The sequence below is a fragment of the Nomascus leucogenys genome, chromosome 14 (assembly GCF_006542625.1).
Source record: "Nomascus leucogenys isolate Asia chromosome 14, Asia_NLE_v1, whole genome shotgun sequence".
NCBI classification, from domain to species: Eukaryota; Metazoa; Chordata; class Mammalia; order Primates; family Hylobatidae; genus Nomascus; species Nomascus leucogenys.
The window spans coordinates 38,769,832-38,788,515 of NC_044394.1; the positions used below are offsets into that span (position 1 = coordinate 38,769,832).

General features: G+C 59.9%; 2 protein-coding genes across 11 annotated transcripts in view; one reads left to right on the forward strand and one right to left on the reverse strand.

The window, feature by feature from the left end:
* Positions 1–14,016, forward strand: FLII (FLII actin remodeling protein). 6 transcript variants are annotated; one of them, XM_030828233.1, is made up of 30 exons: positions 1–265; positions 1,877–1,987; positions 2,302–2,373; positions 3,639–3,719; positions 4,048–4,133; positions 4,220–4,381; positions 4,720–4,823; positions 5,182–5,357; positions 5,443–5,600; positions 6,339–6,423; positions 6,748–6,895; positions 7,081–7,214; positions 7,417–7,629; positions 7,864–8,043; positions 9,438–9,520; positions 9,645–9,719; positions 9,972–10,055; positions 10,134–10,305; positions 10,819–10,923; positions 11,004–11,195; positions 11,501–11,689; positions 11,787–11,926; positions 12,011–12,245; positions 12,377–12,531; positions 12,617–12,677; positions 12,783–12,911; positions 12,997–13,103; positions 13,187–13,292; positions 13,424–13,489; positions 13,571–14,016. In XM_030828233.1, the coding sequence occupies exons 1-30, from the start codon at positions 203–205 to the stop codon at positions 13,703–13,705; spliced, it is 3,807 nt and encodes a 1,268-aa protein (XP_030684093.1). In that variant the 5' UTR covers positions 1–202; the 3' UTR covers positions 13,706–14,016. The 6 variants fall into 6 exon arrangements, with proteins under 6 accessions (XP_030684093.1, XP_030684092.1, XP_030684090.1 ...); XM_030828232.1 differs by having other exon boundaries at positions 7,078–7,214; positions 13,571–14,008; XM_030828230.1 differs by having other exon boundaries at positions 7,078–7,214; positions 13,424–14,016.
* Positions 13,956–18,684, reverse strand: part of LLGL1 (LLGL scribble cell polarity complex component 1) — an 18,929-nt gene continuing 14,200 nt past the window's right edge. For 2 of the 5 annotated variants that reach the window (XM_030828238.1, XM_030828236.1), the window contains exons 17-23: positions 17,587–17,882; positions 16,774–17,038; positions 16,490–16,604; positions 16,211–16,323; positions 15,871–16,051; positions 15,677–15,756; positions 13,956–14,905 (exon numbers count right to left, since the gene is read on the reverse strand). In XM_030828238.1, the coding sequence (XP_030684098.1) occupies positions 15,678–15,756; positions 15,871–16,051; positions 16,211–16,323; positions 16,490–16,604; positions 16,774–17,038; positions 17,587–17,882 (1,049 nt within the window). In that variant the 3' untranslated portion in view covers positions 13,956–14,905; position 15,677. The remainder of the gene's footprint in view (positions 14,906–15,676; positions 15,757–15,870; positions 16,052–16,210; positions 16,324–16,489; positions 16,605–16,773; positions 17,039–17,586; positions 17,883–18,684) is intronic. The other 3 variants (XM_030828239.1, XM_030828240.1, XR_004033403.1) reach the window with 3 other exon arrangements.

Here is an 18,684-nt window from a genome sequence, read left to right on the forward strand (position 1 = left end):
GCAGTCTTCGAACAGACGGGGAAACTGAGGCCCTAAGAGGCCTAAAGCCTACACTTCCCGGCGGAATGCGGCGGGCGCGAGTGGGTTAAAGGGGCGGGGCCGGCGCTGGCCCAGCCCGCGGCTCCCCCCAGCGCCCCCGCCCCGGAGCTCCCCCGCCCTGGCGCTCCCTAGCCCGGCCAGGCCCGGCAGCGAGCGCGGCGCCATGGAGGCTACCGGAGTGCTGCCATTCGTGCGTGGCGTGGACCTCAGCGGCAACGACTTCAAGGTGAGCCGGGCTGGGCGCGTGCGGGGCCTCCCTGCAGGCCTTCTCTTCCGCCTGGCCCGCTTGGCCTCCGCTTCCTGTCCCGCTCGGCTCCAGGCCCTGCGTGTACCCGGGACTGCGGCCGGGGCGGGGTGGGGCTCTCCCCTGGCCAGGAATGGACGTCCGAGGCCTCCGCCCGGTGTCTGTACGAGGAGACCGAGGCTGGGCAGGCCGGGGACGGACGCTTGGGCTCGGAGTCCCGCCGGGGTCCCGGCCGGGAGCCCCCAACCCGCGTCCGTGTTCTCCTTCTGGGCTGGACTGTGGCCTGGGGATCGGGCGAGCCTCCCCGCCCCTCTGAGGTCACACGCCCAAGCCAGGCCCTGACTCAGGGATGGCGGCCCGGCTGCCCAGGGGCGGGTGTGGAGCCGACTCATCACTGCCCTCTCCCTGCCACCGCCACCCGCCATCCTGTGTGATCCTGGGCCTCTCAGATCACTTCCCCTCTCAGAGCCTGGGCTTTCTTAGCCGGTGAAGGGGCTTAAAAGTCTCCTCCTTGGACGCAAGGGGTATAGTGAGATTTGTTGGTGTGGAGAGTGTCAGGCCGGTGTGCCAGGTGCTGGGTGGCAGTTGTCTGAGCAGCTGCTGGACTGAGAGAAAAGGGACCGGAGCCCAGCCCTCCGCAGCCAGTGGGTGGGGCGTGGGGGGGGCGGTGGTTCCAGGACTCAAGAGTGAGACAGGCATTGCCTGACCAAAGGCGAAGCGGAGAAAGAGAGGAAGGGAGAGCTGGCTGGAGGGTCAGCCTCACCTTCAGGGTGGGTGACTGGCAGGGTCAGCCTGGGTTGTTGGTCTGGGGCTGGGGCCGAGGAGGCAGGTTTTTCCTATGTTTACCTGCATGTGTACGCACCTTTGACCCCAAGTACAAGTGGCCACACCACTTTTCCCTGACCCCATCCCTACCACCCTAACCTGGGGTCCCCGTTCCTCTTTGCTGAACTGGGAAAGTCCGAGTCACCAGCTGGGAATGTGGCCCTAGGGGGAAAGGAATATGAGCTGCGGGCACTGAAGGCACATGCTGCCCCAGACTTGGTGCCACAAGGGCTGGAGGTGCCGAGGTGGGCGTTCACACTCCAGGGGAGTGCAGTGGTGCGGGCCTGCCCTGCAGGGTGGGGAGCCACAGTCTCCACAAGCAAGGGTTTGGCCCTGGCCATGAGTCGCCTGTGTGCTGATGGCAGGGTGAGGGCACAGGTGGGACATTTGCAAAGGCTTGGAAGGGGGATCCCACACCCCAGGCAGCCAGTCAGAGCGCGGAATGCTGGGTAAAGGAATTTGAGCCAAGCTAACCACAGAGCCGGGTGCTGGGCTCTCACCTGAAACAAGCCAGTTTTGTCCTGGCCCTCCTGGGGCCCAGAATCCAGTGGGAGAGACAATCTTAGGCCAACACTTTTGTCACGGAGGGGCTTAAAAGTCCCATTCTATGGGTGAAGAAATTGAGGCGCAATGATGAAATGACTTATCTGTGTTCTCACAGCTGGTGAGAATTGGTTCTATGGCTCCCCAAAGACTCCCATGGGCTGGAGGAGCCATAGAAGGTGGTGAGCAGGGGCTCTGTGCTTCACCTTGACATCCTTCTCCCAGGGCGGCTACTTCCCTGAGAATGTCAAGGCCATGACCAGCCTGCGATGGCTGAAGCTGAACCGCACTGGCCTCTGCTACCTGCCCGAGGAGCTGGCCGCCCTGCAGAAGCTGGTAAGGGGCCTTGGGCAGGCAGGAGAGGGTCCCTGTGGATGAGCCAGGTGGGCAGAGCCTGTGGAGAAGGCAGACAACTTCTCCAGAGAGAGGAAGAACACCGACAGCTTTGAGCACAGCTGGAAGAAAGGGAGTGGGCACCCTGTCCAGGGAGGTATGCAAGAAGAGGCCGGGTGTGTGAGGGAGGGAGGCTGCAGGGGGAATTGGGCCAGTGTGGCTGAGGCCTTCCTGGATGGTGCAGAGTTGTGGAGGCAGGCAGGGACTCTGGACACCCCACCCACCCTGCTGAGCCCGTGCTCCCCATTCCGGCCCAGGAACACTTGTCTGTGAGCCACAACAACCTGACCACGCTTCACGGGGAGCTGTCCAGCCTGCCGTCGCTGCGTGTGAGTGCTGGCCAGGAGGCCACCGGGCTTGGGGTTGGGGCCAAGGTCCGGTCAGGGACGTGAAGCCTGGGCCAGACACCAAGCTGGGCCAGCATTTCTGCCCACCTCCATGTCAGGCTCAGAGGCTCAGGTGTCACAAGAGGGGCCCTCTTATTAGAGGTTACAGCAGTGCCCTGTGTAAAGTAACCCATGTGGATCAGAGCGTTCCATCAGGAAAAAGGTAAAGAAATCCAAAATCTTACCAGCCATTATGGACAATAACTACAGTAATAATAGCCAAGACTGGCTGAGCAATGTTCCCACTATTCTGTTAGGATTTTTTCATGTGCTCTAGCCCTCCACTAATGTTGCGGAAGAGAAACTTGGCCACCAAGGCAGATTACTTGCCCCAGGTCACAGAGCCAGGCAGTGGTAGAGCTGGGGTTGAGTGGGGTTTGGCCGGGAGCACCGTGTACCTTCTATCCAAGACTTGAACATCCCAGAACATCAGGCCCTTGGCCAGACCCTGTAGGCCTCAACGAGGGCCATCCCATCTGAAGTCAGAGCCCTGGAGATGTTCAGGGCACAGCTCTGACTTGGACTCTCTGAGTTCAAAGCTGGGCTTTGCCACTTCCTGGCGATGTGACCTTGTACAAATCCCTTCTACTTTCTGGGCCTCAATCTTCAAGTGCAGTGGTTGGGAGGGGCAGCAGTGACCCCGTGAAGCAGTAGCAGGGTGCCGCACAGGCATTTGGACTGGAGAAGTGGCAGGGCAGCTCCGGTGACTCCCGTTGTCACTTGCAGTCACAACACCATTCTCTGGCCCTGTTCCCTCTCATGCTCAAGCTTTCTGCATGTCTGTAAGGTGTGAGGAGGTCTCAGCCTTAAGTTAGGGAGAGAAAGCAGACTTCCTCTCCATCCAGATTCTGATTTCTCTGTGGTCCAGTTCTCTCCCTCTGTTCTGAAAACCCTGACTCAGACCTCACCCCTATCTTACCTTCTGGAATTAAGAAGAAGATAAATTGTTTGAACAGAAAAGGTTCCCTGAGGGCCCTGTGCTGGGGCTCCGGGGCACATTTGAGCTGGGCTTTGAGGCGTGAATAGGAGCTCACTGGGAGGCTAGAAAGAGCACTCCAGGAGAGGGGGCTATTTGATCAAAGGCCAGAGGTGAGGGAGTCCTCAGGCCTGGCCTCTGGTGAGCCTCCTGAGAAGTTGTCCCTCTCTAGACTCTCTGTTCCTTCCTGAGAGTGGAAGCCAGGAATTATAGACTCATGGTTTATTCCCAGGCCATCGTGGCCCGAGCCAACAGTCTGAAGAATTCCGGAGTCCCTGATGACATCTTCAAGCTAGATGACCTCTCAGTCCTGGTCAGTGGCTACCTACTCACCTGGCCCCTATGCTAGCTGGACCATTCAATCCCCACTCACTACAAAAGTCCCTGGGGCCATTGTTATCCCATTTTGCGGATGGGAAAACTGAGTCTTGGAGTGGATAATACCTTGCCTGAGGTTACTTTTGGAGTCAGATCCCTAACCCAGGCACTCTTCCTCCCAAGTCCCTGGCTGTCTCCCTTTGGCCCTGAAACCCCCTCATCTACCCCCACACCTAACTCAGTACCCTGACTGATCCCCAAGCTTGGCAGACGCCTGGTGGGGAGGAGACTCCCCTGACCTGGGTCTTGCCCCTTTTACCCAGGACTTGAGCCACAACCAGCTGACGGAGTGCCCGCGGGAGCTGGAGAACGCCAAGAACATGCTGGTGCTGAACCTCAGCCACAACAGGTGCCAGGCCAGCCGGGGGCAGGGAGCAGGTGGGCCCTGGGGGGTGGCTGGTGCTGACTCAGGTGGCTCCTGCTCCCCACCCGTAGCATCGACACCATCCCCAACCAGCTCTTCATCAACCTCACTGACCTGCTATACCTGGACCTCAGCGAGAACCGCCTGGAGAGCCTGCCCCCGCAGATGCGCCGCCTGGTGCACCTGCAGACGCTCGTGCTCAGTGGAAACCCCCTGCTGCATGCACAGCTCCGGTGGGCGCCCCCTCGGACCACGCTCCTGCATAAGCCACCCTGAGGAGTCTGGCCTGGCCCCTTAACTTCCCAGGGCCCTAACCCTTCTCCCTTAGGCCCAGCCATCCCTCCGTGCAGGCAGCACCCCTCAGTGTACAACCTCCTAAGTATCATGTCCACCTCTCAGTCCTGTCTTCCCGCTTACACACCCTGCAACCACCCTTGGGCTTGTCCCTTCAACCAGATGTGACCTCACACCTACCCTCTGGGCCCTGTGCTTTTGGTCCTGCCCCGCCAAGCCCCACCCTTGACACCACTTAGGTGGGCTCTGGCCCTGACCACTCTTGTCACCCTGGCAGGCAGCTCCCAGCGATGACTGCCCTGCAGACCCTGCACCTTCGGAGCACCCAGCGCACCCAGAGCAACCTGCCCACCAGCCTGGAGGGTCTGAGCAACCTCGCAGGTCAGGCAGCCCCAGGAGCCCCTCTGAGCTCTGGCCCCCTCTGGGCCCTCTTGCTTCCTTGGGTGGAAGGGGTTGAACCCTGCTCTTCGGACCAATGCCCAAAGGGAAAAGGCTGGAGTTATGCTACAGTGACTTTTGCGATTATGATGATGCCTTAACACTGACTTTATGCCTAGACAACTCCCCCGCAACCCGTGTGAGGGAGTTTGTCCAAATGGAGAAAATTGGGCGCACAGCAGTTGTCACTTGCCTAAGGCCACACAGCTCAGAGGTGGCAGAGCTGGGGTTCACACTAGGGCTGGCTGCCCTGGCACCTGCTGTATGGGCCCCAGCTGATGCACCCCACCCTGCACCCCAGACATGGACCTGTCCTGCAACGACCTGACGCGGGTGCCCGAGTGTCTGTACACCCTCCCCAGCCTGCGCCGCCTCAACCTCAGCAGCAACCAGATCACGGAGCTGTCCCTGTGCATAGACCAGTGGGTGCACGTGGAAACTCTGAACCTGTCCCGAAATCAGCTCACCTCACTGCCCGTGCGTCTGAGGCCCTCAGTAGGGGGATGGGAGGGAGGCCATGAGCCTGGCCCTGACCTCCCACCCCTGCCCGTTTCCCCTCCAGTCAGCCATTTGCAAGCTGAGCAAGCTGAAGAAGCTGTACCTGAATTCCAACAAGCTGGACTTTGACGGGCTGCCCTCGGGCATTGGCAAGCTCACCAACCTGGAAGAGTTCATGGCTGCCAACAACAACCTGGAGCTGATCCCCGAAAGTCTCTGCAGGTGCTGGGCAGGGCTGGGGCTAGCAGGGGCACTCCCAGCACAGAGAACCCCAGGATTGTAGTCAGGGCCCACCCTGTGGTCTGTGTAAGTCAGACAAAATGAAGATGGGTTAATTCACCTTTTCTTTTTTTTTTTGAGACAGAGTCTTGCTCTGTCGCCTGGACTGGAATGTAGTGGTGCAATCTCGGCTCACTGCAGCCTCCGTCTCCCAGGTTCAAGCGAATCTCCTGCCTCAGCCTCCTGAGTAGCTGGGATTATAGGCGTGCGCTACCACGCCCGGCTCTTTTTGTATTTTTAGTAGAGATGGGGTCTCACCATGTTGGCCAGGCTGGTCTTGAATGCCTGTCCTCAAATGATCTGCCTGCCTCAGCCTCCCAAAGTGCTGGGATTACAGGTGTGAGCCACCACGCCCAGCCCAGTTAACTCACCTTTGTGGATGAAGACCACAGTCCCATGCCAGCCATTCCCAACTTGAGCTCCTGAGAGCACCCGTGGGAGGGCACTGTTAGGGACAAGGCCACATGAGGTGGGAACGCAGTGTTGCTTCCCTCCCCTTCTGGAGATCACAGTGCCCATAACATGGCCTCTTGGCTCTGAGAAGTCCTTCAGGCAGAGAATGGAGACCCCCGCCAGTTCCTCTGACCCTACCTGCCTCCTCTCCCCAGGACTAGGGGTTTTCTTGCCCACTTCCCCTTGTCTGTCACCTCCCTGAGGCCCTGGCTGGCCCTGTCTTCACAGGTGCCCAAAGCTGAGGAAACTTGTCCTGAACAAGAACCGCCTGGTGACCCTCCCAGAAGCCATCCATTTCCTGACGGAGATCGAGGTCAGGCATGCTGGGTTTGAGAGGGCTCAAGAGAGACAAGCAAGGGATGTGCCCTAGAGCAGGGGGGACCCAGCAGAGGCCTCCTGAGGGAGGTGGCCAGTGCCAGGGTGCCCGTGGGGAGAAGGTGGGCCCCACCTCCCTGCATCCAGAGTACACTCCACAGTCTCATTTAAGCCCCCAGCTAGCCCCAGAGGTGGGTGGGAGGAGAACCCAGTTCCCTGACCTCTCAGCCCTGGCGGCTACAGACAAAGCAAGAAACTGGATTGGTGTGTCTGGGAAGTGGGACCCAGGCTCAGGGCCAGCTCTGCTCACCCTACGGGGCAGGTCCTGGATGTGCGGGAGAACCCCAACCTGGTCATGCCACCCAAGCCCACGGACCGTGCCGCTGAGTGGTACAACATCGACTTCTCGCTGCAGAACCAGCTGCTGCTAGCGGGTGCCTCTCCTGCTACAGTGGCTGCGGCTGCAGCTGGTGAGTGGGGAAAGGTCTGGCCTTTGAGCAGGGGCTCCTCTCCAGGCCTCGAATGACACATCTGTAAATTGGGTGGCATACAGCTTTCTGGACCCTGGTGGGTGGAGTTGGCCCCTGGTTGGTCGCATGCCCGAGGGGGCGGCAGGCCCAGTGAGGGTTCAGCTGTTTGCCCCTCCCCTAAGCAGGGAGTGGGCCCAAGGACCCTATGGCTCGCAAGATGCGACTGCGGAGGCGCAAGGATTCAGCCCAGGATGACCAGGCCAAGCAGGTGCTGAAGGGCATGTCAGATGTTGCCCAGGAGAAGAACAAAAAGCAGGAGGTAAGCCAGGCCAGGGCTGGGACAAGGCAGGGAGCCTTAGCTTCTGCTGAAGGCTGACCCTGGCCTTGACCCTGGCCAAGAGGGACAGGGAGTGCTGGGCAGAAAGAACAGCTGTGCAAAGGCCCTGAGGTGTGGGTAGCAAGTAAAGACTGGCCTGAGTGGCTTCACAGAGTCAAGCCATGCTCTGTGACTCTGCCTCCAGGAGAGCGCAGATGCCCGGGCCCCCGGCGGGAAGGTGCGACGCTGGGACCAGGGCCTGGAGAAGCCCCGCCTTGACTACTCTGAGTTCTTCACGGAGGACGTGGGCCAGCTGCCCGGCCTGACCATCTGGCAGATAGAGAACTTCATGCCTGTGCTGGTGGAGGAAGCCTTCCACGGCAAGTTCTACGAGGCTGACTGCTACATTGTGCTCAAGGTGAGGGCTGGGCATGCTGTTAGGGGCCATGTGGCCCTTCCTCTAAGATGGCTCAGTCCCCAACTCCAGAGTTTTGTTCAGGGAGGCCAGGTGGGCAGGCTGCAGGAGGTGGTCCAGGCACAGGGGCAGTACAAAGCCCCTGGGGCTGGGAAGCCTGTGCTGTTCATAGTGGCGTCTCCGGGGTGGCCGGAAGGCCAGGATGAAGGCTGATGTGGCCGGTGCCTTGGCTTCCAGACCTTTCTGGATGACAGCGGCTCCCTCAACTGGGAGATCTACTACTGGATTGGCGGGGAGGCCACACTCGACAAGAAAGCTTGCTCTGCCATCCACGCTGTCAACTTGCGCAACTACCTGGGTGCTGAGTGCCGCACTGTCCGGGAGGAGATGGGCGATGAGAGCGAGGAGTTCCTGCAGGTGCCAGCCCGTTAAAATTGGGGGTGGGCAGAGTGAGGGACCCAGGGAACTCTGGTGCAGGGGCAGTGGGCCCAAGGCAGGTAGACAGAACAGGTGGGCAGGCAGGGAACTTGGGTTAAAGGGGGCGGATCAACGATACTGTGCGGGACCTAAGGCAGACCGCAGGGTGAGGTCTAAGGTGGCCAAAGCCTAGGTCAGCAAAGGAGAGTTCTGGAACACGGGGCAGAATTCAGCTGGGCAAGGATAAGGGTACAGGCTGGGCACGGGAGCTAGACCAGTGGGCTGACACAGGGGAGCTGAGAGTAGGGTGGAAGGGGTGTTGCCAAGAGCAGTGAGGAGGCAGGGCCCAAACCTGTTATTAGGAGGCGAGGACACACCTGGATGCCAAGGAGGTGGGGCCAAGGGCGGGACCAGAGTCCAGTCTTGGGTAAATTACTGAGCAGTGTTAGCTGCCAGCTGGTTACACCCAGACATATGTTCGCATGTACACACACGTGGAGTTTATGCACACACCCCCCCCCGAGTTTTTTTTACCCACATTCACCCAGGTTTCCACTCTTCCATGAACCCATTTGCTTGTATACCCTGATATGCGTGCATCTAAACATGCTGCTGGCATCTACACACGTGGGTGAACGCGTCCGTATTTGTCATACATCCCAACACCCCGATGTGTGTATGTTTATAGGCACAGATGTGTATGTTTTATTTTTAGACAGACTCACTTTGTTGCCCAGGCTGGAGTGCAGTGGCACAATCTTGGCTCACTGCAACCTCCGCCCCCAGGGTTCAAGCGATTCTCCTGCCTCAGCCTCCCAAGCAGCTGGGATTACAGGCATGTGCCACCACGCCTAGCTAATTTTTGTATTTTTTTAGTAGTGATGGGGTTTTGCCATGTTGGCCAGGCTGATCTCGAACTCCTGACCTTAGGTGATCCACCCGCCTTGGCCTCCCAAAGTGCTAAGATTACAGGCGTGAGCCACCGTGCCCAGCCAGATTTTTTTTTTTTTTTTTAAGACAGAATTTTGCTGTTGTTGCCCAGGCTGGAGTACAGTGGCGGATCTCGGCTCACTGCAACCTCCACCTCCCAGGTTCAAGCGATTCTCCTGCCTCAGCCTCCCGAGTAGCTGGGATTACAGGCATGCACCACCACGCCTGGCTAATTTATGTATTTTTAGTAGAGACAGGGTTTCTCCATGTTGGTCAGGCTGGTCTCCAACTCCTGACCTCAGGGGGTCCACCCACCTTGGACTCCTGAGGTGCTGGGATTACAGGCATCATAGATTTGTAGCACTCAATTCACCTGTACTCAACTCTGTACCCAACCTGAGGGGCAGTGGTTGGTGGGGGAGGGGGCAGCTCAGTGATGAAGAACCACACCCCCCCACACACAGGTGTTTGACAATGACATCTCCTACATTGAGGGTGGAACAGCCAGTGGTTTCTACACTGTGGAAGACACGCACTACGTCACCAGGTGAGGGCGTGTGGGCAGGGCGGGGCATGGACCTGGAGTCTGCTGGCAAGGGCTGGAGGGGAGGGTGTTGGGGCTAAGTTAGGCCCTTGGTGCCTACACTGAGCCACTCTTGCCCTGTGCCCAGGATGTATCGTGTGTACGGGAAAAAGAACATCAAGTTGGAGCCTGTGCCCCTCAAGGGGGCCTCTCTGGACCCAAGGTGATCCCCAACAATGTGAGGTGGGGGTGCTTCACCCTTAGCCTCCTCCCCACCAGTGGGGGCAGGTGTGGGCCTCTTAGAAAAGGAGGCCCTCTAGCAACCCCTTTAACTCCTGCCCATGAGCTTGGCGGGGGGGTCCCTGAGGCTTACCCAGAAACCCCATAGTGAGGGATTTTTTTGGTGGGGTCAGGAGCATGGGGTGACCATTGCCTCATGCCCCATCAGAGCTCCTTCCTGCCCCTTACTGTCCAGGTTTGTTTTCCTGCTGGACCGAGGGCTAGACATCTACGTGTGGCGGGGGGCCCAGGCCACACTGAGCAGCACCACCAAGGCCAGGTACGAGGACACCGTGGGGTCTTTTGTGTGAAGGAAAGGGGTGCGAGCCTCGCTCATGACTTTGCATCCTGCTCTCAGGCTCTTTGCAGAGAAAATTAACAAGAATGAGCGGAAAGGGAAGGCCGAGATCACACTGCTGGTGCAGGGCCAGGAGCTCCCAGAGTTCTGGGACGCACTGGGTGGGGAGCCCTCTGAGATCAAGAAGCACGTGCCTGATGACTTCTGGCCGCCCCAGCCCAAGCTGTACAAGGTGAGCCCTGCTGCTGAGGCCCACCTTGGCCTCCCAAGTTCACCCACCGACTGGGGGAATGGGCTACACACCGATGTAGTTGGCTGTGGGGTCCATCTCGACTTTGGTGGGGGGAGGGTGCCACCTTCTGGAGAAGGAACAGTATGAGCAAAGGTCCGGAGGCTGCTTTTGAGAAGTAGCTAGGAGTCTTTCCAGGATGGTGGGGCCGTAGGGGAGACAGAAGCACCTAGTGTCAGGGCTGGGAACCTTGGCTCAATTATCCAGATTCTTGTGAACAGGAAAGGGACAAGTTAATTAGAAATGGCATGAAGGGCCTGGAGAGGGCAGGCAGGGAAAACACCATTTAAAAGCCCTTCTGAAAGGATATCTCTAAAAAGACCTTGAAGGGGAGGGGGAAACAGAAGCAGTCAGTGAACCATGCTGCAGGGCAGGGCTGGTTCCAGAGCAGAGGGCTGTGTGGGTGAGGTTCCTGTCTCCAGACCCCTTCCCTGCCATGCTCATCCTTCCTGCCAGGTGGGCCTGGGCTTGGGCTACCTGGAGCTGCCACAGATCAACTACAAGCTCTCCGTGGAACATAAGCAGCGTCCCAAGGTGGAGCTGATGCCAAGAATGCGGCTGGTAAGAGATGCAGGAGGAGGGCGCGGGGCCAGATCCCTCCCCGTTGGCTGGGCTTTGACCTCCAGACTCCCGGTCCGCAGCTGCAGAGTCTGCTGGACACGCGCTGTGTGTACATTCTGGACTGCTGGTCCGACGTGTTCATCTGGCTCGGCCGCAAGTCCCCGCGCCTGGTGCGCGCTGCCGCCCTCAAGCTGGGTCAGGAGCTGTGCGGGATGCTGCACCGGCCACGCCATGCCACGGTCAGCCGCAGCCTCGAGGGCACCGAGGCGCAGGTGCGCTTGCAGCTTCGGAGGCCCCTCCCCAGGATCCTTCGCACCCTGACATGCCCTGACCCCTGTGGTTCCACTACCTCCCTACAGAGCTGGGCCCAAACCCACCTCCTCTTTGCTGACTCTGCTCAGGCCCCGCCCCCTCTGCAAGCTGTCCCTCCTATTCCTACCTCCGTGGCCAAGGCCCTGCCTCCCAAGCCCCGCCCTAGATCTCCCTTGGGTCCCGCCTCAAGCCTGGGGCTACTTCGTCCAACTCTAACCTTAACCATGCAGCACCTCTCACGGTTAGTTGATGGCCTCCCTGACAGGTGTTCAAGGCCAAGTTCAAGAATTGGGACGATGTGTTGACGGTGGACTACACGCGCAACGCGGAGGCCGTGCTGCAGAGCCCAGGTCTCTCCGGGAAGGTGAAACGCGACGCCGAGAAGAAAGACCAGATGAAGGCTGACCTCACTGCGCTTTTCTTGCCGCGGCAGCCGCCCATGTTGCTGGCCGAGGTGGGGGCAGGGCCGGGGCCGGGTGGCGGGCCGAGGGCGGGGCCTATGCGCAGAGCGTGCTCAGACCTGCCGCGGGGCGGGTCCTTGCCACCCGCAGGCGGAGCAGCTGATGGAGGAGTGGAACGAAGACCTAGACGGCATGGAGGGTTTCGTGCTGGAGGGCAAGAAGTTTGCGCGGCTGCCGGAAGAGGAGTTTGGCCACTTCTACACGCAGGACTGCTACGTCTTCCTCTGCAGGTGCCACCTCAGCACTCCCTTCCCCAGGTCCCTCCCCTGGTGTTGGGGGCTCGAGCCCCTGCTAACAACCCTCCAACCCGGCAGGTACTGGGTGCCCGTGGAGTACGAGGAGGAGGAAAAGAAGGAAGACAAGGAGGAGAAGGCCGAGGGCAAAGAAGGCGAGGAGGCAACAGCTGAGGCAGAGGAGAAGCAGCCGGAGGAGGACTTCCAGTGCATCGTGTACTTCTGGCAAGGCCGTGAAGCCTCCAACATGGGCTGGCTCACCTTCACCTTCAGCCTGCAGAAGAAGTTCGAGAGCCTCTTCCCTGGGAAGCTGGAGGTGTGCCTGGCAGCCCCGAGAGCCCGAGGCCAGGCGGAGGGGTGTGGTGGGGCCCAGACCCAGCGAAGGTTAGGCTCCCGAGGGGCAGTTGGGGGTCCAGGGAGCTGCCCCTAACACTTCCACATCCCCAGGTGGTACGCATGACGCAGCAGCAGGAGAACCCCAAGTTCTTGTCCCATTTCAAGAGGAAGTTCATCATCCACCGGGGCAAGAGGAAGGCGGTCCAGGGCGCCCAGCAGCCCAGCCTCTACCAGATCCGCACCAACGGCAGCGCCCTCTGCACCCGGTGCCTGGCTGGGGGAGGACGCAGTGGCGAGCAGGGGTCAGGGAGCCAGGCCTGACTCCTTGCTGATGCCCCATCCCTTCCACAGGTGCATCCAGATCAACACCGACTCCAGCCTCCTCAACTCTGAGTTCTGCTTCATCCTCAAGGTGGGGTTGTGGGTGTGAGCCAGAACTCCGTGGACCAAGGGGTGGGGTGTTTGGGGGCTGAGTCAGCTGTGAACACCCCCACCCCCACCCCTGCACACTCCCCAGGTTCCCTTTGAGAGTGAGGACAACCAGGGCATCGTGTATGCCTGGGTGGGCCGGGCATCAGACCCTGATGAAGCCAAGTTGGCAGAAGACATCCTGAACACCATGTTTGACACCTCCTACAGCAAGCAGGTCAGGAGGCGGGTGGGCGGGCAGGCGGGCACAGAGGGGAGCCAGGGCAGGCAGGGGCCCTGGGCTGGACTGGCCTTTCCCGCAGGTTATCAACGAAGGCGAGGAGCCTGAGAACTTCTTCTGGGTGGGCATTGGGGCACAGAAGCCCTATGACGACGATGCCGAGTACATGAAGCACACACGGCTCTTCCGGTGAGGCCAGGGCCCCGACCCTCCCCTCAGTCCTGGCACTGCTGCTTATGACCTCCGGCCTCACCTTGACCCTTGATTCCCAGGTGCTCCAACGAGAAGGGCTACTTCGCAGTGACTGAGAAATGCTCCGACTTTTGCCAAGATGACCTGGCAGATGATGACATCATGTTGCTAGACAATGGCCAAGAGGTGTGATGCTGCCACTGGCCCTGCCCATCCGAGGAGGCGCCCATAGACTTATAAATGGGAATTCTCGGGCCAGGAGCAAGGGGGTGTTCCCAGGCACCCATGCGACCATATCTCCCCTGCCGCCTCCACAGGTCTACATGTGGGTGGGGACCCAGACTAGCCAGGTGGAGATCAAGCTGAGCCTGAAGGCCTGCCAGGTGAGCTGGGTGGAGGGAGGGCCGAGGTGGGCCTGTGGGCAGAGCAGGGTCATCACCCAAGGCTCGCTGTCCCCTTGCCAGGTGTATATCCAGCACATGCGGTCCAAGGAACATGATCGGCCGCGCCGGCTGCGCCTGGTCCGCAAGGGCAATGAGCAGCACGCCTTTACCCGCTGCTTCCATGCCTGGAGCGCCTTCCGCAAGGCCCTGGCCTAAGACAGGCTGGCACAGCCCCAGGCTTGGTGAGGAAGAGGAAGGGGCCTCATCCACTGTCTGCTAGCAAAGAATGTACTCAGGTGACAACGCCTGCTCCAGCCACGTCCAGTGCCACAGTCCCCAGTAGCCTCAAGCAGCACCAATGGGGATGACCCTGACAGGTGCCCTCAGGGGTCTGGGAAATCCGACTCCCTCCGCAGTGTGAAGCCCCCTCACTCTTCTGCCAGGGATAAAGCAGATGTGGCTGCCCTTTAAGAGATATTAAATGCTTTTATTTTCAATATTAAAAATCAGTATTTTTAATATTAAAATGGTGCTAATTTTAACAAAATGACAGAAAAAAACCCCAAGGTACAATCTACAGGGAAACTCATCTTGACCCCCCCACCCCCCCCCCCGACACACACACCTGACTAGGCCCCAGTTGTGGGTGCCCAGCAGAGCTCCCAGTCACATTCGTGCCCACACACACACTCATGACAGGCTGGGGACTGGCCCAGGAGCAGGTACCAAAATAGTTTTAGAAACAACTGTCCAGCCCAGGCGCTAGAAAAATACTCTTTACAGGGCTGGGCGTGGTGGCTCACGCCTGTGAGCCCAGCACTTTGGGAGGCCGAGGTGGGCGGATCATGAGGTCAGGAGATCGAGACCATCCTGGCTAACACGGTGAAACCCCATCTCTACTAAAAATACAAAAAAAATTAGCTGGGCATGGTGGCAGGCGCCTATAGTTCCAGCTACTCGGGAGGCTGAGGCAGGAGAATGGCATGAACGTGGGAGGCAGAGCTTGCAGTGAGCAGAGATGGGGCCACTGCACTCCAGCCTGGGCGACAGAGCAAGACTCTGTCTCAAAAAAAAAAAGAAAAAGAAAAATACTCTTTGCAAAATGAGAGGGAAGGATGGTGTGTGGAGGGGGAGGTGGCACAGGTGCTGGGCCCCACCTGTCCTCCTCCCTAGGCAGCGGGCCCCCAGGGCAGCCAAATGCCTGGAGGAGGGCTCAGTTCTGGCCCAGGTCCCAGGCCCACACCCTGGGGCTGGTGCTGCTGCAGGGCCCAGGGTCAGGCGGGACAGGACAGCAGGTCCCAGTGGAGCCTACAGGTTAGCAGGCGTGGTTCTGTGTTAAGGGGCCAGGCAGGTGCCAGGGATCCAGCACTCCAGCTCCGAGCAAGGCAGGTGGAGGTCGGGATAGTTCTGGCCTTCCTGGGAGAAGGAGAGAAGAGGTATCAGCAGAAGGTGAGGGAGGGCAAAAGACGGCAGATGGATTGCCACAGCGGCCAGACCACACAGGTGCTGCCACTGTCTCCTCTGCAGGGCAGGCATGGCCCTTCAGTGACCGCCTGAGATGGGCTTGCTGAGTCTCCAGGTGGGTATCCAAGCGCCAGGCCGCATATGCCCCACTGAGGCCAGGGAGAGGCACCAGACAAAGAGCTGGGAGGTGTCCATGTCCTGTGCGGGGTGAGGCTGGCTATGGCCTACAGTCAGGTGGCTGGGAGTACGAGGCAGCAAATGCGCTGGGCAAATCTGTGGGTCCCAGATCTAGGTGAGGATCCACACAGACTCAGGCAGGGGTAAGTCAGCCACTTGCTGGGCCCAACCGATGAGACCTGACCTCGTGCACCTCAGTGATCTCATCTATGAAATAGGCTGGCCAAACCAGCTCCCAAGCTCCAAACTACTGCCACCTCTAAGTGGTTTAATCTGGTCTTGTCCTAACCACCACCTGTCACATGCAAGGGCTGAGGAGCTGGCCCTGCTTTTCTAATACCCAACCATGACACTGGTGTCTGTGTGAGCCCCAGAAGTCCCCAATTAAGGCACTCCATGGAAGGCAGCCAGGTTTCAGAGAGTGCCCCCATCACATGGGCCTGCCAGGGTCTCAGGTGGAAGACCAGGGCCAAGTGGTACCCAGAGAGGGGCTGAAGGGGGTGGACGTTGCCAGTGGTGAGGACCAGGGCCCCACCCCTGCAGCACCTCATTTGATCAGGATGGCACAGGCATGGGCCTCGTCTTCTGCCAGGTTCCTCAGGTTCTTCTCCGACTCCTCAGAGGAGCTGCGAGATGGGGATGGTGCTCAGGGGTGGGGGCTGGGGAGCCCCTGGCAGCCCTGGGGAGGGAGGCCTAGGGGACAGGGCAGCCCCTCCTGTGGACCTGCCCACCAGCCTCACCCCAGGAAATCCTTCACATCGTCCACTGTGACGTCCCCTGTCATGTCCAGCGTGGTGTCAGCACTGGTGGCTGAGTCGATGGACATGGGTGAGAGTGCAGCCTCAGGTGGCTCTGGGGTGTCTGCAGGGAGCAAGTGATCAGCCCCTACCGGGACCCTTAGCACCCTCTGCACCTGGGGGCCTAGGGACACAGGCCCAAAGGCAGCCCATGGTGAGGGGTGGCACCAATGAGCACACAACCACCCATCTCCTACAGAAGCCTGCCCGATCCGAGCTATGTGAGTCCTGACTCCCTGGCACCGTGGGGCCAGGGTCTGGACCCCTTTCTTGCCCCCCTCACCAGGTCCCTTGCTGTGGGCTGGATCAGGGCTTCCATCAAGGCTCTGTGGGGCCAGCAGGATGCTTGGGGTCCCGTTAGCCTGGCTCAGCTTGGGTGACTCTCGGATCCTGTAACTGCAGAGATGGGGCCATGATGGGGACCATAGGTGGATGACTTGAGGCTGGCACGCTAGATCCTTGCCCTCCCACTCCCAAGCCCAGGGAAGGCAGATCTCGGGGGTGGGATGAGACCTGGCCCTGGTCACAGGTCCCCCAGGCTAGGGGCTGCCCCTCCACACACCTGGCCTGGGTGGCATCACGAGGCCAGTTAATGTCCAGAGAGCACAGCGGCTCTGTGATGTTCCGGGCACTTAGGGAGAAGCGTTCAAATTCTGACGGGGATATCAGGTAAAAGCCTGGGTGGGCAGAAGAATGAGGAGTGCAGTTAGGAGATGCCACCAACCACAGCTCCTCCGTGACCTGGGCCTGTGCCCATCCGGAGTGCCCTTCCTGCTCCCAAGCAGTACTGGCCCCGCTCAGCTCGTTTGCCTGAGGAAGGCCTCCTCGGCCTCTGCCCCGCCTCACCTTGGCCATGGCGCGTAAAGACGCACGAAGCGATGCCGCTGATGTCCTCCTTCCGGATGCAGGAGTAGTGCACCTGGGGCCGCAGGCCAGGCACCGAGAAGACGTGGACGTCACCCAGGTTGGTGAGGCATGCCAGGCAGGTCTCAGCATAGTCCTCGCAGGCCACACTGGCAAACGTGGCCAGTGCCACCTTGCGCACACGACAGCCCTCATGGGCCGTCAGCTTGAACTTGGTCTTCGCGCTCACCTTGGGCAGTGTGAACACCTGACAGCAGATGGCCGGTGAGCACAAAGCCTGGCCCTGTCCTCATCCCCAGGGCCCCTCACCCTCATGGCTGCTGACCCACCAGCCCCCACCACAAAGCCCGGCTGCTATGTGGCCTCCCCTGCCTGTACACCTGGCTGCCCCACTAAACTCCAGACTTCACACCGTACTCCAGAAACCTCCCAGGCCCCCTCTCGATCTGTGACAAAATCAATCAGAGTGCCAAGGTTATGCGGCTGGTGTCCCCACCAAACCTAGAGTTCTTTCGAGGCAGAGCCCCTAGGGACTGGGCTCAGGGGTCTGGGCAGGGTACAGAAGCCTTGTGGGGCACAGAGAGATTTCTGCCCTCCCAGGGGAACTCAGCAGGCTGAAGGGGCATCAGAGTTCTTGGGTAGGAGTTCTCTGCTGGCTGGGAGTGTTTTCTGGGGTGCAAGGGAATTAGGGTCCCAACAGTGGGGGACACAGGCAGGAAGGGTTTTTAGAGGGTTCAATGGTGTCCATGAGGTTGGGGCCGGGAGGGGAGTCCCCCACAGCCCACAGTGGCTCACCTTGAACTGCTCCTCAGATGCAATGAGCACAGCGTGACCACCCTGCATGTCAGGTGCTTGCGCCAGGTCCCGTGAGGCCTCGTAGGGCTCAGGCAGTGGGCGGCCACGCCCGTCCAACACAGCAATGGCCACCACAGGCGCCCGGTGCATCAGCTGCACCTCCTTGCCCAGCACGGCCTCCACCGCTTGCTCAGGCCGCTTCTCACCACCCACTGCTGCTGCCGGCACCTCCAGCGCATAGGCGAACACAGAGCCTGAGTTGGTGCCAGCCCACATGGTGGGCCCGTGGTGGGCCCCTGCAGAAAACGAATGCGTAGGAGGGTGCTCCCTGTGGGCCAGGCATCTCCCCTGTGGTCTTCCCACAGACTGCAGGTCCCTCCCTGCCTCTCTTGTACCCCTGCTTCCTAACTATGACACCCTGGGACTCAGGGCTGGTTCCCTCCTGTCCCATGCCTCCCTGGTGACCTCCAGCCTCGAGGCCTGAGACCCCAGCTCTATGTTGCTGACTGCAGTTGGAGCCCAGGATGCAGCCCTCCTGCAGAGGCCCAAACAGTTGTAGCACATCTGCACAGGATGCTGATGGGCACCCAAACCAGACCCTGAGCCCTCCAGCTCCATCCCACTGCACCCTCAGCCCCCATCTCAGTAAACGCAGCTCCATCCTAGCATCACTCAGGTCCCAAGCCCCACAAGACCCCGACTCCTGTCTCCACCCCCGCGTCCCCTTGCTAGTCCTGTTGACAGGTGTGCCTTGTCTCAGCCCTGCTTCACCCCCATTGTCTTCAGTGTGTTCCCTACGTGGCAGCCAGAGGAAGCCACCAAGCCTGGGGACACCTAGGACGCCCATCCATCGATCCTGCTTTGCCTGTGTGAACTGAACCTCTGGGGGACAAGCTCTAGTGGAGAATCGGAGCCCAGCCCAGCAGAAGCAAGAGCAGACTCACGACCTGCTCCCTGATGACCCGATGGATCCTGAGGCAGGAAGTGTCTGCACAACTCAAAACATGCCCAACAGGAACCCCAGCCGGCCATGAACATGAACCCATCAGCCTTCTCAGGCCAGTGGAACAAGTTAAAAACCCCAGGCTGTCCTCTTCT